This window comes from Chelonoidis abingdonii, chromosome 2 (genome assembly GCF_003597395.2).
Source record: "Chelonoidis abingdonii isolate Lonesome George chromosome 2, CheloAbing_2.0, whole genome shotgun sequence".
NCBI classification, from domain to species: domain Eukaryota; kingdom Metazoa; phylum Chordata; order Testudines; family Testudinidae; genus Chelonoidis; species Chelonoidis abingdonii.
In genome coordinates, this window is record NC_133770.1 from 693,155 (window position 1) to 718,140 (window position 24,986).

Below are 24,986 nucleotides of genomic sequence, written 5' to 3' on the forward strand. Positions count from 1 at the left end.
CAGGTTTCTGGCAGTCTGGCAGGCCAATCCTTGCCACAGACAACCTGCCAACCGAAACGTATTCTCACCAGCAACGCACACCGCACCATATAACTCTAGCTCAGGAACCAATCCATGCAACAAACCTCATCCAACTCTGCCCACATATCTACACAGCGACACCATCACAACCTAACCAGATCAGCCACACCATCACTGGTCATTCACCTGCACGTCCACCAATTAAATACGCCATCATGGCAGCAATGTCCTCTGCCTGACATCGGCAAACTGGACATCCTACGGAAAAGATAAATGGACACAAATCAATATCAGAATGCAATATACAAGAACCTGTAGAAGTACTTCACCTCCCGCCACACTATAGCAACCTTAGATGGCATCCTGCAGCAAAAAACTTCGGGACCAGACTTCAAAAGAAACTGCTGACTTCAGTTCATCTCAGTTGTACACCATCACCGACAAACAAAGACTGTGAAGTCTGCCAATACAGAACAGTTTCTCCTCCCTGTTTCACACCTCTAGCCAGAACAGCCCCATCCCCCTGACTGAACTAACCTGTATCTCAGCTTTCTGCAGCATATAGATATAAACTTCCCCTGAAATTTCACTACTCTCCGAAGTGGTATCACCCCCGAAGCCACCCCAAAAGCTGTATCTATAAGGCAACAGGATTCTCTGCTGCTTACAGATCCAGACTAACTGGCACCCTCGATAAAAGATAGGAGTTTGGAAGTCCCATAGAGGAAAAGATTAAAGGCTAGGCCTCTTCAGCTTGAAAAGAGACTAAGGGATATGATAGAGGATATAAAATCATGATGATGAGAACGTGGATAAAAATATTATACTTCCCAAATACAAGAACTAGGTCACCAATGAAATTAATGTAGCAGATTAAAACAAATAAAAGAAGTCTTTTCACACACGCACACAGTCAACTGTGGGAACTCTACCTGAGAGTTGGAAGCTGAACTATAACAAGTAAAAAGAAACGGATAAATTCATGTGGCAAGTCAAAAAGGTCTTACCAGGAAGGTAAGGAAGGGTCCCTAGCCTCTTCATTCAGAGATGAGGAGACGAATGCAAGGAAAAGATCACCTTGATCATTGCCTGTTAGCTTCACTCCCTCTGGGGCACCTGGCATTGGCCACTGTCGGTAGACAGATACTGGGCTAGATGGACCTTTGGTCTGACCCGGTATGGCCGTTCTTATGTTCCTAGCACTGTCCTATAAAGCACTGGCTTCAGGGGGATTGTGAAAGATCTTCTAGGAGCCCAGGTGAACTGCAGGAGAAATGGTCAAACTCCCATAATTTCTTGGGACACCCCCATCAGTCTGTGGCACTGGCTCTGTACCCAAGCCCTGGTCTCAGAACAGGGCCAGGCTGAACCCACAGCTGCTGAAGTTTTTTAATATATATATATATATATATATATATATATATAAAATAATTGGAGATATACCAACCTCCTAGAACTGGAAGGGACCTTGAAATGTCATTGAGTCCAGCCCCCTGCCTTCACTAGCAGGACCAAGTACTGATTTTTTTTGCCCCAGATCCTTAAGTGGCCGCCTCAAGAATTGCACTCACAACCCTGAGTTTAGCAGGCCAATGCTCAAACCACAGAGCTATCCCGCCCGCCCTTTGGAAGGCTGTTGCAAGGCACCTGGGGCAGCGGAGGAGCTCCCGCAGGAACGGCAGAGGATGCAGCAGCTCACAGAGCCAGCTCCTGAACTGGGCATGCCCTGAGCACACCAGCTAGCCCTGGCCTTCATCCCAGCTGCTCCTGTGATCCACCTCAAATGCCCTGGGTGCCCCCATCCCAACCTCCACATACCTGTCCTCCACCTGGGCACTTGGCACCTCCATCCTCCAAGCAGGAACCCTTCTCTAGACACTCCTCTACCCATGTTTAAACAAAGATAAACACACCCCTCTCCTGTGACCCACACGGTAAGCACAGGCTCAGAACCCAGAGCCCAGGCCTTCACCGTCTCTGCTGGACCCCTGCCCACCCTGGGGAGAGCAGACAGCTCCACAGAATGCCCTGAAGGCAGACGCGCATGGGAGCAGGGGAAGCAGGTGCCCCGGTGAGGGGCCATGCAGAGAACGCCCTGCCAGAAGCACTCCTCTCTCCTACGTATGGGGTTCCAGCCAGTGCCCCACTGATCACAACAGCATCAATACAGCACTGGGAGAGGTGCCCCTCAGACAGGCAGTGCAAAGCCACTGAGAGCTTCATGGGGTAAAGCCAACCTGGTCAGTGCCCTATGCTGCTGGGACCATGTCCCCTGTCACACGCCTGCTGCTAAACCAGCGGTTCTCAAACTTTTGAACTGGTGACCCCTTCGACACAGCGAGCCTCTCAATGTGACCCCCCCCCCATACATTAAAAACACTTATTTATATATTTAACACCATTATAAATGCTGGAGGCAAAGCAGGGTTTGGGGTAGATGGTGACAGCTCACGACCCCCCATGTGATAACCTTGGGACCCCCTGAAGAGTCCTAACCCCCAGTTCGAGAACCCCTGGCTAAACTCTGCGCAGGCTGCCGTTCTCAGAGAGCCTGAAGATGCCACACCAAATACAGCATCGAGGTGGGAGGTGTCTAACCCTCAGGTAGCCCTGGAGGTCCCTGCACCCCAACACCATGGCTGCACGCAGATGGGAAAGGCTGATCTGCCTTCTCAGCCAGAGCTGGGAGTCCAGCCCAAACTCCCTCAATCAGAGCAGCCCGTATTACCTCTGCCATCTCTGCCAGCTGCATCCACCCCACAAACCAATAGCACCTCCCTCTTCTCTGGGGTGAGCCTCAGGAAGCAGGCTCACACCCAGGCTCTGCGCTCACTCCAGTGCTGGGCTGGGCCACTGAGCATGCTGGCTGGACCTGGTGATGTCAAGACACAGAGTCATGTGTAGCCAGACTACTGCAGACACCAGAATCCCTCGCCCTCAGCCTGTCTGCAGGCAGAAGAAGAAGGGTGACGAGATGGACCCAGCAGACCCTCACCATGCTGCAATGGTCATGCAATCCCCTACTCAGGAGCAGCAGCCCACCCAGCCCTGGAGGCCAGTGCTCAAGAGGGTGGAGTGTGACCACAGACTGGCAGCACAGAGCTGTTGTCTGGCTGGCAGCAGAGGCTGCAGAACTTTTTCATCCCTCTGCAGGGAACAGGCCTCAGCCATGCAGCCTCAGGCCACGTGCATGAGAGTGGCCATTGCCCTGCCCATGAGCCCACCCAATTGTTCCTGGACAACTGGGCACTGGCTTGCAATCAGGACTCCACCGTGGGTGCTGTTGTCACGTCTGTTTCCATGCACTACACAGGATGCTGCAATGGAGGGGGCCTGCAATGGAGCGGGCCACTTTACCAGCGCGTACCAAGGGACAGAAACAGCTGGAGCCGTCTGCTCCCACACCCCACCTCCAGCAAGCCCCGGAAGCTCCACGCCAGCCTTGGTGGCAGGTCTCTGCAGATCTCCAGTTTCCTCAAGAGCTGGCAGAGGAGAACACTTCACACCACGTAACACTGACCCTGGGGCACCTGGCACACACGCTTTTGCCCAGGCTCCCGAGTCCTCTCCCAAGCTGCACAGAGCGTTGGCGATTCTGCTAGGCAGCGAGTAAGGGCAGAGTGGGCTGGGGTTTGACTGGGAGAGACTGAGGACGTGGCAGTCCCTGATGGCCCACGGTGACAGCTCTGGGATGGAGCCGCACCACGGCATGAGGCAGCAGCAACATGGACACTACCACAGCTGCACAGAAGAGCTGCCGTTGAGCGCAGCCTGCATCAGAAATGCTCCGTGCGCACAGGTTCCAACAGAGGGGGAAGGAGGACGGCTCACTGAGCTAGTGCTGGCTTGTCATTTCCTGTTCCGCTGCAGGGGGTTTCTACATCTGTATTAGTTATTCCACTGCTTTTCTTTGCATTGTGAGGGTTTTTCATGGAGCAGAGAGCCCTGCGTGTGCTGATGGGGCAGGAATTATTAGCGACTGTAGCTACAGGCACCGTGAGGGACTTTGGGTGGCGAGTTTGCACTTTGGCCGGATGGCCATTTTCCTCCTGGTGGGTTTGGGTTTGCATTGATTGTGGTGAAGAAGCACAGTCCGACTGATGTGCTGCCTATGCAGAGACCTTCAGCAGAAATTCCTTCATTAAATGAGCATAAACACGCAGGAGAGCAGTGAGATCCAATGCAGGGAACATGCACCCTGAACCAAGGGCAGCAGGGCCATGACGCGTGTGCCTTGGGGAGTCTCGTTTTCTTTGCCACCATCACAGGAAGGAAGCAGCTGGCAGGTGAAGGAGCTGCCCTGAATAACCAGGTGGTGCAGAAACCAGCTGCTGTGTCTGCCATCCTTTCCCTGGAACCATGGCACCCAGAGCTCATTTGCCTATTCTGCCATCAGCTCTTCTCCTGACTCTCTCATGCTCAAGATGGAGTGTTGACTCCGAATCCCTCTGAGGAACAGATTCTCTCCTGGCCCCTGGTGTGTGTAGTTGCTCTGACACTTGGATCCCGCAGGCCTAACCCACCACCTGCTCTGGGTGCTGCGGGGGATGTACGGGTCACTACAAGGAATAAGAAGTGAATGGGATAATCGCCATAGCGATGGCACTTCCACTCTTGGACTACCAAGGAATGCCAAGCCCAGCGCCTCCCCTGCATCCTACAGCAGCAAGTCGCAAACTCTGCAGTGAGGCAGGGGAGGGGCAGGTATGGACGCGCGTGGAGGGCGGCAGTTACAGCTTGCAGGGGAAGAGCTCCCTTCGGAACAGCTGGCTGTGGCGGGTATTAGCCAGGGCTTCAGGAATCCTGCAACAGCAGGGTGACTAAAATCAGCGGGACTCTCCTCTGGGGGTTTCATGGGAGAAGACAAGAAGCGGCCCAGACTTCAGCTCCAGCCAACAGTCCCAAAGAGATTAGACAGGCAGGGAACAGGCAAACATTATCAGCTGTCCACAGAGAACCTTTTCACTCCCCAGAGCAGAGGGCTTTCTGCATGCCATCTGCACTCCCGCTGGGCTCAGCAGGTCTGAAATCCTGCCCTGAGATTCAGGCCAGGAGGCAGCACAATTCCAGAGCAAGAGGCAGGATCAGACCATCTCCTTGAGACAGCAGGCTCAGAGTACCAGTAGGAAAAATGAAGGCTCCCATAAGAGATTTGGGAGGGCCTAGCCCAGGCTGGAGCAACCAGCATGACCCGAGCTCTGGCAGTGGGGAGACGCTCCAGCCTAGCACGGCCATGGGATGGCGTCTCTGGGGCAGAGCATAGGGCACATCACACTGATGCTTGCTGGAGAGGGATCCTCCACTTCTTTAACAGCAGATCCACCGGGGCCTGTTTCAAGCAGGATTCCTGTCCCTGTCATAGATACTGCATCTGGGCTCCTCACAATCTCTAGTGTATTTATCATCACAGTACCCCTGTGAGGGGGGGCAAGGCTGTTACCCCATTTTGCAGTTGGAAACTGAGGCAGAAAGCGAGAGACCAAGGGCTTGTCTACATGGGACGTCACTGTGTGGCCAGCGAGGATGCTGCAGATTCACGCTCCGGCTTGTTGCACAGTAATGTCCCCACGTGACATGGCTAGGATCACAAAGGATGTTTGCTGTGGAGCAGGAACTGAATCCAGGTCTCCACCACCAGACCCAGCCTTCCTCCCCGTGCCCGCGGCTGTCTCTAGTGCTCTCTTTACCGGCTGGATGACGAGCCAAGCACCAGTCCAACAGACCCATTCCCACCTGACGGGTCTGGGAATACGCACTTGTTTGGTGATGGAATAGGAAGCATTCACGTGCGATTGGGCAACACAACATCACATCTCCTGAGCAGCAGTACAGACGATTTTCCAACCCATCTCCCAGCTCCTGGTTCCAGATGCTGCTGCAGAACATGGTCCCCAAACATCTCACCGCCACGAGCTGTCCGCTCTGGGGAACCAGCCACAGCCTCGGTGATGATCCCACGAAGGAGCTCAGAGAACTCAGCTGCACTCCCTTCAGCCCAGTGTCCAGGAGCGCCCACCACTGCATGGTCATCTGCACTGAGTGTGAATCCTGCTGCCAGCCAGGGCTGTCGCAGCCTCATTTGCAGCTACACCAATGTCTGTGTAAAGAGACCAAATGTCCCTTAGTCCCAGGCAGACTCCCACTGATCTCCGAGGATCCTATCTCAGGAGAAGGGTAACTGGTAAACTTCTCTGGAATAAATGCCTTGGCCTGGCCTGACCCCTTGATGTGGGGGAGAGTGGACTTGTCTCAAATCCAGAGACCGAGGGCCTGGAATACCTTGAATGATTCCTTGAATGCCGGGGAGAACGGGGATAAACTAGCCAATTGTCTAGCGATGGAAACATCTCGACACCCAAGATGGACATGAGCCACTCCCAGACATTTAGTGAGTCCCCTTGGTGCAGCCCCTTGCACTGAGAACAGACGCTGTCCCGCCGCAGAGAGAGGCGTCACTCCGACAGCCACACAGACGCAGGCATCGCTACACAGAGAGCTCCAAGCCAGTTTAGAGGGGACAGAACAACATATGGAACTTCCCAGGAAGCTAGGTTTCAGAGTGGTAGCTGTGTTAGTTTGTATCAGCAAAAACAACGAGAAGTCCTTGTGGCACCTTAGAGACTAACATATTTATTTGGGCTTAAGCTTTCGTGGGCTAAAACCCACTTCATCAGATGTATGGGGTGAAAAATATAGTAGGCAGTATCAAGTATTAGAGGGGTAGCCGTGTTAGTCTGGATCTGTAAAAAGCGACAGAGAGTCTTGTGGCATCTTATAGACTGACAGACGTATTGGAGCATAAGCTTTTGTGGGTGAATACCCACTTCGTCAGATGCATTAGTGGAAGTTGCACGTGGCAAAGTGGGTATTCACCCACAAAAGCTTATGCTCCACTACGTCTGTCAGTCTATAAGATAGCACAGGACTCTGTTGCTTAGTAAGCAGTATGTATATCACAGCACATGAAAAGATGGGAGTTGCCTTACCAAGTGGCAGTCATCATTTTATAGAACTCTATCATATCCCGCCTTTTCCAAGCTGAAAAGTCTGTCTCATTAATCTCTCATACAGCAGCTGTTCCATACCCCTAATCATTTTATTGCCCTTTTCCAAGTCCAATATATCTTTTTTGAGATGGGGTGACCAAATCTAGAGGGGAGGGATAGCTCAGTGGTTTCAGCATTGGCCTGCTAAACCCAGGGGTGTGAGCTCAGTCCTTGAGGGAGTCACGTAGGGATCTGGAGCAAAATCAGTACTCGGTCCAGGCAGGGGGCTGGACTCAATGACCTTTCAGGGTCCCTTCCAGCTCTATGAGATAAGTGTATAACTGCACACAGTATTCAAGATGTGGGTGTCCCATGGATTTATATAGAGGCAACATGATATTTACTGTCTTATTATCTATCCCCTTCTTAATGATTCCTAACATTCTGTTCGCTTTTTTGACTGTGCTGACACGTTGAGTGGTATGTTTCAGAGAACTATCCACAATGACTCCAAGATCTTTCTTGGTGTAACAGCTAACTTAGACCCCATCACTTTGTATGTATAGTTGGGATTGTGTTTTCCAATGTACATCACTTTACATTAATCAACTTTGAATTTGCAATCTGCCATTGTGTGTCCAATCACTCAGTTTTGTGAGATCCTGTTTGTAGCTCTTTGCAGTTGCTTGGACTTAACTATCTTGAATAATTTTGGATCATCTCAATTTTTTCCACCTCACTGTTTACCCCTTTTCCAGATTATTTATGACTATGTGAATAGGACTGGCCAATACAGACCTCATTATATACCTACCTTTTGTTTCGTCTCTTTTAACCAGTATACTGATCCATGAGAGGACCGTCCCTCTTATCACATGGCTCCTTATTTTGCTTATTAGAGCCTTTGGTGAGGGACCTTGTCAAAGCTTTCTGGAAATCTAAGTACACTATGTCCACTGGATTCCCCTTGCCATATGTTTTGTTGACCCTCTCAGAGAACTCTAATAGATAGTAAGACACGATTTCCCTTTACAAGACATGTGACTCTTCTTAACATATTATGATCATCTTGTGCCTGGAAATTTGTTCTTTACTATAGTTTCAACCAAGTTGCCTACTGAGTCAGCTTACCAGCCTGTAATTGCTGGTACCTATGGAGCCTTTTTTAAAAATTGGCATCACATTAGCTATCCTCCAGTCATTTGATACAGAAGCTGATTTAAACTATCTGCAGTCATAGGAATCATAGAATGTCAGGGTTGGAAGAGACCTCAGGAGGTCAATCAAGTCCAATCACTGCTCAAAGCCGACCAACCCCAACTAAATCATCCCAGCCAGGCCTTTGTCAAGCGGGCCTTAAAAAATTCCACCACCTCCCCTAGGTAAACCATTCCAGTGCCACTACACTCCTAGTGAAAAAGTTTTCCTATATCTACCTAGACCTCCACCACTGCAACTTGAGGACTATGCTCCTTGTTCTGTCACCTACCACCACTGAGGACCAGCCGACCTCCATCCCCTTTGGAACCCCCCTTCATGTAGTTGAAGGCTTGCATCAAATCCCCCTCTTTCTGCAGAATTAAACAATTTCACATTCAAGTTCCTTCAGAACTCTTGGGTTAATACCATCTGGTCCTGGTAGCTTATTACTATTTAGTTTATCAATTTGTTCCAAAACCTCCTCTACTGACACCTCAATCTGGGACATTTCCTCAGATTTGTTACCTAAAAAGAATGGCTCAGGTTTGTGAATCTCCCTCACATCCTCAATAGTGAAGACTGATACAAAGAATTCATGTAGTTTCTCTGCAATGGCCTTGTCATCCTTGAGTGCTCCTTTAGCATCTTGATCGTCCAGTGGCCCCACTGGTTGTTTAGCAGGCTTCCTGCTTCTCATGAACTTAAAAAAAAATGCTATTACTTTTTAAGTCTTTGACTAGCTGTTTTTCAAATTTGTTTTTTGGCCTTTCTAATAATATTTTTACACTTCATTTGCCAGTGTTTATGCTCCTTTCTATTTTCCTCACTAGGATTTAACTTCCACTTTTTAAAGGATGCCTTTTTGCCTCTCACTGCTTCTTTTACTCTGTTTTTTAGCTGCAGTGGTGCTTTTCTGGTTCTCTTACTATGTTTTTTAAATTGGGGTATACAATGACGTTGAGCCTCTATTATGGTATCTTTAAAAAGTTTCCATGCAGCTTGCAGGGATTTCACTTCTTGCGCTGTACCTTTTAATTTCTGTTTAACTAACTTCCTCATTTTGTGTAGTTCCCCTTGCTGAAATTAAATGTTACAGTGTTGGGCTGCTGTAGTGTTTTCCCCGCCACAGGGATGTTAAATTTAGTTATATTCTGGTCACTATTACCAAGGGCTCCAGCTATAGTCACCTCTTGGACCCGATCCTGTGCTCCACTTAGGACTACATCAAGAATTGCCTCTCCTCTGGTAGGTTCCAGGACTAGCTGCTCCAAGAAGCAGTCATTTAAGTGTCAAGAAACTTTATATCTGCATCCTGCCCTGAGGTGACATGTGCCCAGTCAATATGGGGATCGCTGAAATCCCCCATTATTGATTTTTTTTTATTTTAATAGCCTCTCTAATCTCCCTGCACATTTCACACTCACAGTCACTATCACCATCCTGATCAGATGGTCTTATGTGCTTATGTTCTTATGACAGCGGAGAGATAACCAGGAGAACTGAATGGGATCGAGTGGGGAGGGGCTGAGCAGTAATGGGTGGGGAGCAGGGACTAGAAGGACATGGGGAGAGAGACACTGCTGCGGTCTCAGACAAGATCGTACCTGCTCCTTTAGACAACGCCAAAGGGAACATTCATTCAAAACTCTCCCCGAGCCAGCAGCATCGGGCCCCAGAGCACACACTGCTTACCTGCGTTAGCGGGCTCCTCCTGCCAGACTGGCTTGGTCACTGTCTCTGCTACTGTGTCCGGATCCTGAGACTCACTGAACAGATCCTGGCATCCCAGCAATATCTCAATGGCACCCTTGTCCCTGCGCTCCCCATTTCACAGACCCAGGATTCTCCCCTCATTCCCGGTCTATGGCCGCAGCAGCGGGTGGAGCCTGTGTGCTGTCCCGCTGCATCTCAGGCTGGCAGAAAAACGCACACTGAGAATTCATTCCAAAACTTCAGAGAGCTGAGGGGTCCCACTGCTTCGCCCCTGCTACCCTGACCCTAACACACCAGAACCGACATCCCTTCCCTTCTCCACAGCTCTCCAGAGCCCCAGAGCAGAGCAGAGTGAGTTCAGCACAGCCCATCACCCCATTCATAGAGATATACCTGCCTCATAGAACTGGAAGGGACCCTTAAAGGTCATTGAGTCTAGCCCCCTGCCTTCACTAGCAGGACCTGCACACCTGCTACCACTACGAGCACGCTCAAAGGAAGGCCTCCGAGACATGCCAGCAACAGAAGTAGAAGGGAATAATCATCATTCAGGATGCTGATGCTGGCAAAATGGTAACAAAAACTGAGCTCCATGGCATCTGCAGTGCTACTGCACAAGGAGGAGGCCGTAGAAAACTTGATCCCTGTGCAGCAGAGTGAAGGAAGCAGACCAGACAGGTCACAGACTCCTAACGTTTAAGGGACCATCAGATCATCTGACCTCCTGTGTCTGACAGATCATTCAGTTTCACCCAGTGATCCCTGCACTGAACCCAGTCGCTGGCGCTTAGATAAAGCATCTTCCAGAAAGGCCCCTAGTCTGGATCAAGAGACACCTGGAAATGGAGAACTCATCCCTTCCCCGGGGAGTTTGTTGCAGTGGTTAATCACACGGTTAAAAACGTGCACCTCATTTCTGGCTCAAATGTGTCAGGTTTCAGCTTCCAGCCAGTGTTCTGCCTGTCTCCACTAGAGTACAGAGCCCGCTAGTGCCCAGGTATGCCTACACTGCAATCACGTCACCTCTCAGTCATCTTTGTGAGAAGCTACACAAATTGAGCTCCTGGAGCCTCTCCCCCCCAGGCATTTTCTCCTGCCTGTGAATCATTTCTCTCTTTTTTCTGAACCCTCTCCAGCTTTTCAACTTCCTTTTGAAAATACAAACACCAGAACTGGCTGCCGTGTTCAGGATCGGACTCCCCAGCTGTGCACAGAGGTAACATCACTTCCCTACTCCTATTCCCGTTTACACATGCAAAGATCACACTTAAGCTTTTGCCTTAGCATCACACTGGAAACTCACAGACTAAGTCCAGAAGAGACCTCATCATCACCTAGTCTGATCTCCTCCGACACCAATGTTCATGTCGTCCACACAGTAATTCTCTATGGATTTCCAGGTTGCTGGTTAAAATGCTGACTGGCATTGGGCCAAGTACCAATCCCTGTGGACTCCGACACTCAATGGCGACTCTCTATTGGTAACTACATTTTAACTCTTAATCCATCTGATCTGTGCTTCACTGATACCAGATACTGCTGATATTTTAATCAGAAAGTCGCATGGTGGGCTGTAATGATTGGGCCTGGAAATTAATCCTCATTGTAAATTCAACTGTAAGAAGTGACTGAAAGTTCATAAAATGTCACAATAAGCTGCAACAACAAATTTTGTGGGAAAAGGTACAACGGGGAGAGAGAAAAACTGAATTAGCCCCCCAAAAAAGGCCTGCTGACATAAGTCAAGGACTGTGTTAAAAACACATCTGGTAAACAAGACCGTGTGAGACTGAAAATCAACGAACCAAAATTGGCATGTCAGCAGTTAGGCCCAGCTGATGGGCTAGTCCACCCACTACTCCCTTTTCAGGCCCATAATGAAAGAGACTTTAGGGGGGAAATTGGCAACTGGAGCACGCTTCATCCTCATGACTGCCTCCCCCATCCCCTGTGGGACCCTGGACCTTCTTCGTTCTAATCCTGAGAGGTGTGCTGGCCGCACTGGGCCACAGAGAGGGAGTCGGACGACACCAGCGCCAGCTATTCCCGAATGCCACCTGCAATGTGAGACTGGCTCTCTCCCCATCCCCCACGTCTCCTTCCCCTTTCCAGCCTCACTCCTCCTCTTTCCTAGCCCTCTCCTTTTTCCTTCTAACAGAAGCCCAGCTTAGCCGGCCAAAACGGGGTATTCTGCAACACGGCCGTAAGCCTGATGCCCAAAAGAGGCAGCTAAAAGCAATGGCCTGACAGCCTGTTGCTGGTGCAAGTTTGCCAGGCCCCAGAGTGGCTGATCAGCCAAGCGCTGGCCCCCATTTCTCCAGCAGGGGAGGGGGGCAAGTGAAAGTTGACAGCCAACACAGAAGCTGCATTTTCTCCGTTTTCTTTTCTCTCCCCTTTCGTGTGCGTTTGGTTTGTTTTGCCTTCTGCAAAATGGGATCAGACTTTAGCAGTAACAACCGCTCCAGCTCATCCATCTAATTATGTCTGTGTTCCGTTACTATCACCTGTGATACCCCTTAAACAAGGGGAGGTCCTTCTAAAATCTCTCCCCAGCTAAGGGAAAGTGAGAAGGAATGTTGTTAAAATGAGAGCCTGACGTAATACTTAACCTTTCCAGCACTGCAACTGTTATTCCTTCTGTTCTGTGGCTTTAATATCAGGTTAACAAGAGTGCTTAGAGGAGTGTTTGCCACGGAGCTAAGCAGGCTGCAGTCCCTGGATACCAAACCTCAAACCTTGTTTAAAACTGTTTAATGTTGGACAGTGACTGGGTCATGCTTACACGTTACATCGTGTCCCTGGCCTCTCTTTGCCACAAGCTGGGAATGGGCGACAGGGGATGGATGATTCCCTGCTCTGTTCATTCCCTCTGGGCACCTGGCATTGGCCACTGTCAGAAGACCTGATACTGGGCTGGATGGACCTTTGGGCTGGCCCAGTATGGCTGCCCTTACGTTCGGGGTACAAGTCCATCTAAATCAATACGAGGTACTGGAGGCTGCTCCACATGGAGCCGTGGTGTGCGGCAGACTGGGGTGTAACTCTAAAGCACACTAGGCTGATGCACACTCACTGGCCAAGCAGGCCCTGCTGCCGTGCACTAATGGTGCATAGTGCACTCTGACCTACCGCTGTGTAAGCACGAGGACTGACAGTGCGCTGTGCGGCAGGCCGGGTGGCTCCAGATTTACATCCCGGCTTGCCACACACTAAGGGAGCTCTCTACACATGCAGTACGATACAGGGCGCTGTCTACACCAATACAACTGGTGAAAACACTCGATGTCGATGGGAGACAGCTCCTGTCGCTATAATAAAACCACTTCTGTAAGCGGCAGAAGCTGTGTCGGGGAGAAGCTCTCTTGCTGACACAGCGCTGTGCACTCATGTCGCTCAGGGGCTGGTTTATTCACACCCCTGAGTGACATCAGTTATGCCAACGTCGGCTATGTCTACACTAGTCTCCATGTGGACAAGCCCTAAGCCCTGCTCGACGCTCCCCACTGATGTCGGTAGATCTCCACCACAAGGTACTTATCGCTAGGTCGACAGGAGAGCTTCTCCTGCCAACCCAGCTACCGCCTCTTGGGGAGGTGGGATACCTACGCCACAGGAGAAGCTCCCTCACCCATCGGCGTAGGAGCATCTTCACTAGGCACGACAGGGCGGAGCTGCACCAGGGCAGCTTTGTAAGTGGAGACAAAGCCTTACGTCAAAACACCTTGCAAACTCCACTTCTAGTACATGCACAATCACCTTTATCAAGCAAACCTGGAATCTCCTCCTACCAGGTCACCAGCTGTGTTTGAGAAGACCTATTTTCCATAAACCCATCTCAACTGGCATTATGATATTCCTGTCCTTCAATTTATCCCCAGAATCCTGTCTCGCTTTCCCCAGGATGGGTGCCAGGCTAATGGGCCCATATCATCCCTCTTGCCTTCACCTGGAAGCGAAGCTGGGGTCACACTGGGGAGTCCCTCGCAAGTGCACAAATTGCCAGTGTCTGGTAAATTCAGTTCGCTAGTTCCCATAATCTCCCAGAACACACATTGCCCAGGCCCACTTCCCTGTGTCTCGTCAGACGATCCTTTATCCATGTTTAATCCAGGTCTCCACTATATCCTAAATGTCCAGGCTCCTCTTGATAGCAGCTCTGGATCCCAGCCATTTTAGAGCCATCACTTCTGCCACCCTCTGCTGGTTTATCTGTGCCCATATTGTGCTCTCTCTAGCTCAACCCATCCCGCTTACCTGGGATAACCCCTCGGTAGGAAGTCATTAGCCTAATGACAGCAAAGCAGTGCAGTCAGGAGCAGTGTTTCTCAGCGGGGCAGTGGGAGGGAGGGGATGTCAGCAACCCCCAGGAGGTCCTAAAGCACTGAACACTTTATTACAATCTAAAGCCAAGAAAATCTGGCTCCTCCTCTCCCTGCACCCTCAGCCTGTCGAAACCAAGTGTTCCCTGCCAGGCTTCCAATACTAGGGTTATCACTGCTACACTTTCCTCTCTTACTTCAGTGGGTCCTGTCACCCAGAAGGTGAATCCCCGAACCCACAGCTCTTGGATAGCCTTTTCCCTGGAGCCCAAGAGGCTTTGCAGAGGGGGAGCAGGATCATTACCTAGCTTACAAAAGGGGAAGGACTCAGTGGCAGAGTCAGCCGGGGCCCTGCCCACTAGACCACTCTTCCCTCCTCTAGGACCATGAGAGGAAGAAATCACACCCGGCCGCAGTGGATTGTATTGCACCCTTGTGTTCCTTCGCTTCCACTCCAGTTGCCCCTTGCTCCAACCTGCCCCTCCCTTGTCAGCAGTGCACTGTCCTTTCCAAACTTCCTTCCATGCCCCTTCCTCTGTGAGCACAGTTCTCCTCCTCCTCCTCCCATTCCCCTGCACGCAGCTCCAATCCATCCAGCCACACAGCCCCTGCCAAACTCGCCCTGGAGAGACGGGGTGGGAAGGGAGAGCAGCATGTGCAGCGTCTCTCCCAAGGAAGGCTCCAGATGCAAGCCCCTGGAGCCCCCTGCTCCGTACAAGCGAAAGCCGCAGCGTTTCTATCCCAGCTGTTCCTGTGCTCTGTTCCCTTTCTCAGGGCAGCTGCTCCAGCCAGCAGTTCGGCTGCTCCCCTCCCCACAGCATGTCTAGATACAAAGGATTCAACTGGATTTCCTCTGCCTCCCAGTACATTTGTAATGGCCCGTTTCTCCAGCCGTGCAATCCCTGTGGCTCACACAGGCCCCCCCCCGGGGGAGCCAAGCACTCCAGCGAGCCAGCTGCAGGTCTCTGGGGCTGCAGGTGCCAGAGCACCACATCTGCGGGAGAGCGAGGGGTAGGGCCGGGCGCTGCGCTGTAGTTACCGTCTTGGAAGACTCTCTCGACGTTCAGGCCATAGGTGGCGCAGGTCTCATAGTACGTGCAGCGCTTCAAATCGTTGGAGAGTTTGCGGGCCCGGGAGTCATCGATGACACGGGGATTTGTGGCACTGATCGCATCTGGACCCAAAGAGAGGGAGAGCTAGACAACAAGTCTCCACACCCCATCCCACCCTGGAGCCCCCCAAGATACCAGAGTCCCACAGCACATTCCATCCAGGGCTGGGATAACCAGCTCCAAAGCCCAGGCCCCTTCTGTCCCGGCTGAGATAGGCAGGTTCCACAGCACGTCTCTGGAAACCTGGCAGCCCTTGTCCTCCCCACCCGCCCTGCCTCCAGATCCCCCAGTTCCACAACCCAGGACTTGGGTCAGGAAGGTACCGTCCCCAGCTGCAGACACCACTGACGATTCTCCGCTAGCTTTAATTCCTTGTAGCCAAACCCTAGGAACTTCTCAACTCCCACTCAAGCACTGGAGCTCTGGTTACAGCACCCCCACTGCCACATCCTCCACCCCCCACTGCCACTCCCATGCGCAGAACAACCTCCCCGGCCCCTGGCAATCCCACTCCCCCCTGCCCCTGCCCTTCTGTCTACAATCACAGGCACACATCAAGGTTTCAGAAGTCCCGGAGCTCAGGCTGTCCATGCCGAAGTCCCTCGCCCCTCCCGCCTCCATCCCCTGCCTGCGTGAGTGTTGGTTAATAAGCGTAGGACCCGGCCTCGTGGCCGCGTGAGGCACCCTGTGTGAGGCAGAGGCAGCAATGCTAACGCCAGCGCTAGGCCTTTGCAGTCTGAGAGGTGTCGCTACCACCAAGGCTTGAGAGCCCAAGCCACAGCCTGAGCCGCCAGGCCCACAGGCTCTCTGGAGACCCGTGAGTTCCAGGCCAGCTGCCAGGCTGGGATGCTGGCTGCCAGCTGCAGGCTAGTGCGGACACACCCCAGGCTCCTTGTTCGCCCCCTTCTCCTGCAGGATGGCCAGCTTCTGCCTTGTGCTCCCGATTGTGACCCAAGGGAAAACTCCTCCTGGCTCAAATCCCCTGGCCTGCCCCCATGCAGCCAGTCACCTTCCCCCAAGCCCACTGTGCCAGCCTGGGCAGGTCTGTCCGACCCATCTCCTCCTCTGCATCTGGCAGGACCTGGAGAAGTTTCCCCGCACCCATCGTCTTCAGTCTCTGCCCAGGGCCCGAGAGATTCATACGTCCAACACCAGTCTTTACTGGGGCTGAGATCCTTGGTGAGCCCCTAAGTCCCCCTCTCCACCCTCTGCCTGACTCCAACCTCCTGCAGGGGGGTGCCAGGATGCCTCAGGAGGCCCAGAGCCGGAGTGGGGAAGGTGCTGGACACCTCAGGGTGCCTGCAGGGGAGGGAGAGGCAGCAGCTGGCACCATGTGGCCTGGTGTTTGATGTTCCTGGCAGGGCTCACCGCCCCAGTGCAGAACAGGCTGGGTCGGGGAAGCGACTGGCCCTACACGGAGTCCCTGTGAGCCCTTACAGGCCCGGCCAGCCCTGGCACCCCGGGGTGTCCCGGCAGCACTCTCCCTGGCTCCCTCTCACCTTGCGTCCCCACCAGGACCATGGGCACCTCGGCCGTGCTGCGGTAGCTGCAGAGCCGCAGGTAGTAGTTATATACTGTCTGGAAGCTGATCTCGTCCTCCAGGCTGAAGACAAACACCACGGCGTCCACCCAGGCGGCAAACTGGGGAGACACTGACCATCAGCCCAGCGCCTGTCCCATCGAGCCCCCACCCTGATCCCTGCAGCCCAGGGCCTGCTCCATCGAGCCCCACCCTGATCCCTGCAGCCCAGGGCCTGCTCCATCGAGCCCCCACCCTGATCCCTGCAGCCCAGGGCCTGCTCCATCGAGCCCCCACCCTGATCCCTGCAGCCCAGGGCCTGCTCCATCGAGCCCCCACCCTGATCCCTGCAGCCCAGGGCCTGCTCCATCGAGCCCCCACCCTGATCCCTGCAGCCCAGGGCCTGCTCCATCGAGCCCCCACCCTGATCCCTGCAGCCCAGGGCCTGCTCCATCGAGCCCCCACCCTGATCCCTGCAGCCCTGAGCCTGCCCCACTGAGCCCCCACCCTGATCCCTGCAGCCCAGGGCCTGCTCCATCGAGCCCCCACCCTGATCCCTGCAGCCCAGGGCCTGCTCCATCGAGCCCCCACCCTGATCCCTGCAGCCCAGGGCCTGCTCCATCGAGGCCCCACCCTGATCCCTGCAGCCCAGGGCCTGCTCCATCGAGCCCCCACCCTGATCCCTGCAGCCCAGGGCCTGCTCCATCGAGCCCCCACCCTGATCCCTGCAGCCCAGGGCCTGCTCCATCGAGCCCCCACCCTGATCCCTGCAGCCCAGGGCCTGCTCCATCGAGCCCCCACCCTGATCCCTGCAGCCCAGGGCCTGCTCCATCGAGCCCCCACCCTGATCCCTGCAGCCCAGGGCCTGCTCCATCGAGCCCCCACCCTGATCCCTGCAGCCCTGAGCCTGCCCCACTGAGCCCCACCCTGATCCCTGCAGCCCAGCACTTCCCTCACTGAGCCCACACCCCAGCGCCTGCACTGCTCCCTGCACCTGCCGCACTGAGCCCCCATCCCGCTCTCTGCAGCCCAGCGCCCCCTGCTAAGTCCCCTCCCCGATCCCTGCACCCCTCTGCCTGCCCCACTGAGCCCCTGCAGCCCAGCACCTGCCCCACTGAGCGCCTGCCCCGCTCCCTGCTCCCCTGCACCTGCCTCACTGAGCCCCTGCAGCCCTGCGCCTGCCCCACTGAGCCCCCACCCCACTCCCTGCAGCCCAGCGCCCCCTGCTGAGCCCCTGCCCCATTCCCTGCTCCCCTGCACCTGCCTCACCGATCACCCACTACAATCCCTGCACCTGTCTCACCGAGCCCCCACCCTGCTCCCTGCAGCCCAGCGGCTCTCCCACCACCCTGGGGTCAGCACTGACTGAGGGGACTGTGCCCCCTGCTGAGCCCCACCCTGCTCCCTTTTAAGCGTTTCCTTGTCTCCCATCCAGCCCTGCTGTGAGATCCAAACCCCTGACGCCTCCAGGAGAGGACCTTGTTCCGGACTGACGGCCAGGCCAGCGGCCTCCTCTCCTTCCCTAGGAGCTCACTACTCCTTGCACTGGGCTCTCAAGGGGCAGGATTAGTGCAGAGGAGAGGGGGGCTCTTACCTGGAGCTCGGGAGGGCCCCCTTCATCTCGAATCAGCAGCAGGTAACTCTGACCATCCACTACGATCTCCTTCTTAAACCGGCCACCTGGGGACAAGGCAAAGCAGCGCACTGAGCCTGGGGTGGGGAGTGAACGGAGGGCGCACACCTCCAGGGACACACCTGACGAGAGGCAGCTGGGTGGGCAGGCGCCTGGGGCAGCTGTGAGGCTGGCACTGCACACAGAGATGTCTAGTGGGGAGGTCCCCTCTTGAGCCAGGGACTAGGAGTCAGAGCCCATCCTGCCCTGCCGAGCTCAGCACGGGGACAGCCCCCAGGAGGGCGAGGGCCTTACCTTCTGGGGACTCCTCCTGCACGTACGTGCCAGTCAGGTAGCGATGCACCAGGGCCGACTTGCCGCTGGACAGGTTCCCCACGATGCCCTGCAACACAAAGGTGCGTGAAAGCGCCCTGCCCCTCCGAGCTAATATCACCAGAGAGCCCGGCCCATCAACATGGGGCCAGCACTGGCCACCTGAGAGGGCTGTGATGAACTAGGAATGTTCTTAATGTTTTCTCTGAACACTGTGTTGGTGCCTCAGTGTCCCCTAGGCAGTTCTTAAGTATCTGGCAGAGCAAAGGGCCAGTGCCCCTAAATGCCTGGCACTCTGTCTCCTAGCAACTGATGGCCTGGGCCCCTCCTCTGCAAAGGTGCCAGCTGAAAGTGTTGGAGACAAAGGGGTCAGGTGACCTCCTGGCCCGGGAAAGGGGCTGAGCAGAGAGGAGGGGTTTGAGGGGGTGGGTAGTCTGGAGCTGGCTGGGGACGAGGAGTGAAGTGCAGACGGGGGGGGGTCTGGCTCACTGCCCCCCCAGAATGGACCCGGCCGAGGGGTCCCGTTCGCTGCACCTACAAGCTCTGTTGTAGACCCTGTTCCTGTCATCAAATAAACCTCTGTGTTACTGGCTGGCTGAGAGTCACGTCTGACTGCAAAGTGGGGGGGCAGGACCCTGTGGCTTCCCCAGGACCCCACCTGGGCGGACTCGCTGTGGGAAGCGCACGGAGGGGCAGAGGATGCTGAATGCTCCAAGGAGAGACCCAGGAGGTGAAGCCGTGTGAGCTTCTTGCCCTGAACAAGTCTGCTCCAAGGGAGAGGAGGCTCCCCAAAGTCCTGACTGGCTTGGTGGGGGAGCAGTTCCAGAGCATCGCCCGGTGACTCCATGACAAGGGCCCAACCACTGCACGCCCCAGCTTGCCATCCAGGAGCACTGAGCGGCCTGGAACTGGACGGGAGCGGAAAGCAGATGCTGGAGCCCTGCTGGCTCAAGGGAGGGTGGCTGAAAGCAAGTGGGCTTCCCGTTGTACCGCAGAACAGCTACCGCCACTGCAGGCCGAGCACCAGCCCCCCCTCCACTGGCCCCCAGGTCTCCCGTTGCTTTGATGGACACTCGTGCTGGAGACCCTTCTCCGGCCCACACCAACCTCCCAAGGGCCACACGACCAGTGAGGCAGAGAAAGCGCCTGGCTGTGGGTCTGGTCACAGCTGTTCCCTGGGGTCTCAGCAAGGGCGGGTGAGATCTGCCCTTTCTTCACCAGCAGCAGCGCACTCATTTACCAGCGGGGCTGGCCGCGCTGCCTGGAGTTATGGTTGCCTGACACAACCCATTATAAGCCCATTGCTAACGACGTTACCAAACTTGAGCTGCCTGGGCTGAGATTTGCCAAGTCGGTGCCTGCTTCTGGCTGGCTCATTAAGGGCGTCTCCGTAATAACTTGCTGCTCTTTTGGAGAGCAAGCTCAGCCGCCAACAGGTAGAACCATTTCTCCGGAGAGCTCTAGTGCCTCGAGGGGTTGTAGCAGGTACTGGAAAGTCGGCAAGAGGATAATCCGGAGGTCAGGGAGGCACCTTCTACTGTCTGGGAAAACCTGGTCAGAGGAGGCCAAGTTCTAACCTGTAGAGCAGGCAATCTCCACTTGCACATGTCCAGTGCAGCTGAGTGCTGGCTTGCGCCTTCCTTTTCTGAACTGTCCATCTGCACTGAGCACACTCCTGCAGCCCCACTGAGCGCCCCACACAGAGACAACATGGATCCTTCACCTGCTGTTCTCCCCCGGCCTACGGGACGCAGCACTTGGCCAGGAGAAGGAGAGTTCTTACCGCACCTCTTCTCCTGAGGGCTGTTCCTGGGTGCACGTCCCTTTCTGCTGACTAAGGCTTCGCTGCCCCACACTGGGAAGTGAGCCAGTATCACCCTGTTACTTTGCAGCGCTGGGAGCGTAACACAGCGTCTAACGGCGCAGACCCAAGTCTCAGCTGCTTAGCCCTGCCTGAGGTTAAGATTTTGCCACAAGTACTTTTAGTAAAAGTCACAGACAGGTCGTGGGCAGCAAACAAAAATTCACAGAAGCCTGTGATGTGTCCTTGACCTTTACTAAAAATACCCTGGGGGGCTAAACGTCAGATCCCCGCCGGGGGATAGCCACTGGCCACTGCTCCTGTGATGGAGGCTGACCCAGCCCGGCCACTGCTCCTGGGCAGGGGGTGACAGTTGCTCCAGCTCTGCCAAAGAAGTCGTGAAGGTCCATTAAAGCCACAGAATCTGTGACCTCTGTGACACAATTGGATCCTTAGTCACGCTGCCTCGTGGAAAGAAGCTGCATATCTTTGGCCTTGGCCATGCTGTCTGTAAAGTGGGGCTAGTCGTGTATAAATAATCCAGTGTGTTTTGTATCTGTCTCTAGTGGCTGCTTCAAAGAGGATATAACCTACCACTGCTGCTAGCCAGGTGCACTGCACCCAGAAATCCTGAGTTCAGACCCTGCTAGTGACTGAGGCAAAGATGCTTACAGTTGTATATAAATGAATTTTTCCCTCCATTTTTCTATTTTCAAAAAAAAATGCTAGTAAATTCCATCTCCATAGCTAGGAAACCCGTGCACTGAACGAGGCATGGTCCTGTGGGAACTCACCCAGACAAACCCACTACCAGAGTAGACACCCCAGGGATGAGGAAAGGCTCATTTCTGGCATTTCTGAACTCCCGAGTGCTCAACTTTGTAAACCCGGTCCCATTCTCTTCTGACAGTTTTGTGTGTGGACGGATAAATACAGCATGCTAAGAGTCAGCATCCAGGTGCTGCATCACATCGGCTCCCCCCATCCACCCTGAGCCCAAATGGTCCTGACCCTTGGAAGAGTGGACAACCTGATCAATCTGGGTTAGAGTAACTTTGTGTGACGGTATGACTCCGCCATGCAGTGTGTGGCTGGGTGAGGGTTAACCCCATGAGGAATGGTGACCACGCCACGACTGTCCATCCACAAGGGACACACGGCTGGGCTGCTCTGTGCCCCATTTTCTCCTCCTCCCCCGCTGCCAGAAGGAGGATGGCTGCTATGACTCTACAAGGACATGTGATGAGACCACATCTCTACACTCCAACTTGGGACGTGCTGGACCCTGGCGAGAGGGATCTGTGGCCTGTGCATGGAACACCTGGGGATTCCGAGCTGTGAGCAAGTGCAATTTGCCCCCTAAGAATCTGCAGCCTGCCTGTATCATCTCTTAGGGTGAGAATCTGCTACTCATATCCAGCCTATCTAGCATATTAAGCTTAGTTTGCATCTTTTGTTTATTTGCTAGGTGATCTGCTTTGATTTGTTTGCTATCCCTTACACTCACTTAAAATCTCTCTTTTATAGTTAATAAACTTGGTTTTGCTTTATCTAAACGAGTGAGCTGGAGTGAAGTGTGTGGGAATCATAACCCAGGGGCAAAGGCTGTTGTATATTCCTCTCCACATTGAGGGAGGAGGCAAACTCTATGAGCTTGCACTGTGCAGTTCCCTGTGCAGCGCAAGATGGTATAATTCTGGGTTTATACTCCAGAGGGGTGCGCGCCTAGGGAGCTGGGAGTTGCCTTAACTGTAGCCTTCCTATGCAGGGGCTGGTCAGAGAGACTGCATGTAACTGCAGCTGGGTATGTCCCTACCTGTGTGTGTGCTGGTGAGCATGCAGGCTGGAGGGCTTTGTAGCTTGTCACAGCAGTGCAGTGTGAGAGAGAGCCCAGACTGGTGGGTCATGGGGCTCAGTGGTACCCCAGTTCCAGGTGGCACCCCAGGGGGAACCCGTCACACCCATCCCATGCCCAGGCCAGCTGTTCCAGTGGGGAATTATCCTTGCTGGGAAAAAAATTGCCTATTTCCAGTTTGAACTTTGCCGACATCAACTTCCAGCCGCTGGCTCTTGTTCTACCTTCATCTGGGAGATCAAATCTCCTCCCTGCTTAGGCACTTCTGGACTGTGAACCGTCTCTTTGCTAAGCTAAGCAGAATGAGCTTCTCCAGTCTCTCACTACAGGACAGGTTTTCCAGACTTAAAATCCCTGAAGTTCTGTGCAGACATAGAACAAGTCCCAGGCATGCTGAGGTGCCGCTGTCAGACCCAGCTCCAGCACCAGCCAGGTGGGGTGCTGGCAAGAGAGCACCCACTGAGGGCCCCGGGATACTGGACAGGACCTAGTCACACCAGGAGCTCTTTGCTGGTGTGATGCACAGGGAGAGCTTGCTCCCGTTCTGAGCACAGCCTGGCCATGCTGCACACCCAGCGAACTGCACGGATGGGGCTCAGGCTCACAGAGACCTGCCCAAGGTCACACAGAGAGTCTGTGGCAGAGCCCAGAATTGAATCTGGGTCCCCCGACTCCCAGCCAGGTCCCGAATCCTAAGGCCACGTATGAGACCCACCATCAGCAGGAGGGAAATCCAGGTACCTCGACACTGCTGTCATGCCCAGGGCCACACACAGGAGTGCCCTGAACAGTGCGAGGCTGCACACGGGGAGGGAAATGGAGCAGCTAACAGTAAAGCAGAGGGGAGGGGAGAGGAGCTTGGTTCCGCCAGGCACCTATCACCACGTAACAGGACACCAGGAACAGACAGGGGCTGAATGGAGACAAACAATGGAACAGCTGACTGGGGGAGGCAGGGACTCCATCACGCAGGGTGAATCCAGACCGGGAGTCTCTCTAACACACCTGCTCTAGCTGGGCTGGGCTGAAGGAGTCCCTGGATGAGGGTCCCTGCCCTGGACCCTGCAGGAGGCTGGATGGGATGGGCAGAACAGTCCCTGGGGCTTTCACGTCTAAGGATCCAACACCAGCTAAGCAGTGACAAAATGAGAGTTTTCTTAATGTTTTGTATGAATACTGCCTCAGGATGCCTCGGTTTCCCTTGTGTTTTGCACAAGTCTCCAGGTGGTGGGATAAGGTGATCAGAGACCCCTAGAGGGCAGGTGTGACTGTCAGAGAATGCCGGGGTCAACACTCTATCCTGGCAACTGATGGCCGGACACCCTGCCCTGAGCTGGAGAACAAAGTGAGAGGTGGAGACCAGGTGACCAGTTGGCGGGAGTAGAGGCAGCTGGGTGGCTGGAAGCTGGTCAGTCTCCTGGCTGGGACTTGCGGGGAGGGGGAAGCCCAGGGCTCTGGATCCCTTCAGGATGGACTTGGCTGTAACTTCCATTTTCCTGTGCTAACAAGCTCTGTTCTACGCTGGGCTCCTGATGACTAATAACCCGTCTGTGTCACATGCTGGCTGGGAGTCCCTGCTGGCTGCGGTTTGGGGGGCAGGGCCCTGGGAGGGGGTGAGGCTCCCCAGGTGTCCCCTACTCACTGCGGGGTGCTCCTGGTGCGAATAGGGACTGAATGCTCCGAGGTCAGACCCAGGCGGAGGGGGCTTGCCCTGGTGAGAGCGCACCCCAAGGGAGTTACACTGCCCGAGGGCCCCGCCTGACTTCATTCCCAGGGTTGCAGAGGACCCAGCCCGTGCAGCTGACACCATCCAAGGGGACTTGCACACGGCAAGCCTGCCCCACCTCCCGCAGAGCAGGGAGGCCTCGCTCCCACGGCTCACAAGCAGGCACATGCCCCAGCCACAGGCCCTCCGAGGGGCTCCGCGGGCAGAGCAGGCTGGGCCAAGCACTCACCACTTTGAGCTCAGGCACCGAGCGGCTCAGAGTCCATTCCTGGCTGTTCACAAATGAGTCTGCAGAACAGAGAAAAGAGGCCGTCAGCCCCTAGCTGGGGAGAGGAGTCCTCAGCCCCCAGCATCCCCACCCTGGCTACCCTCTGCCCGCAGGGAAGCCCTGGGCTCCAACACCCTCCCAGCACAGTGGCCACCTCCCTACCCTGCTCTGGGCCGCTGCACCCAGGCTCAGGGAGGCTGCTCGCTGGGGGGGGAGCAGCACAGGGCCCTGACTGAGCCCAGCAACCACCAAGGCATAGCCCCAGGTCTGCGCTGGGAGCACCCCTTCCCCAGCACCCCAGAGCCCAGCCTGTGCAGGGGTGACCTCCAGGGGCACTAGGACCATGTGGCACCCCCTTCCCCAGCCCTGTGGGCTGGAGGGAGAAGGAAATTCCAGGGAGAAGCCAGGCCCTTGGGGCCAGCAGCAGGTAGACAGCAACCACAGCAGGGCTGCAGTGCTGCGCTCAGGGGCAGGGTGACAAGATGACAAGTGTGAGCAATGGGTTGGGGGTGGGGGGAGGA

At 54.6% G+C, this 24,986-nt stretch overlaps 1 protein-coding gene across 1 annotated transcript in view; it reads right to left on the reverse strand.

Moving 5' to 3' along the window:
- AGAP3 (ArfGAP with GTPase domain, ankyrin repeat and PH domain 3) overlaps nucleotides 1-24,986 on the reverse strand; it is a 223,517-nt gene that overhangs the window by 114,296 nt on the left and 84,235 nt on the right. The window contains exons 2-6 of the mRNA XM_032796630.2: nucleotides 24,427-24,485; nucleotides 18,798-18,885; nucleotides 18,465-18,550; nucleotides 16,851-16,992; nucleotides 15,279-15,413 (exon numbers count right to left, since the gene is read on the reverse strand). Coding sequence (XP_032652521.2) covers nucleotides 15,279-15,413; nucleotides 16,851-16,872 — 157 coding nt within the window. The 5' untranslated portion in view covers nucleotides 16,873-16,992; nucleotides 18,465-18,550; nucleotides 18,798-18,885; nucleotides 24,427-24,485. The remainder of the gene's footprint in view (nucleotides 1-15,278; nucleotides 15,414-16,850; nucleotides 16,993-18,464; nucleotides 18,551-18,797; nucleotides 18,886-24,426; nucleotides 24,486-24,986) is intronic.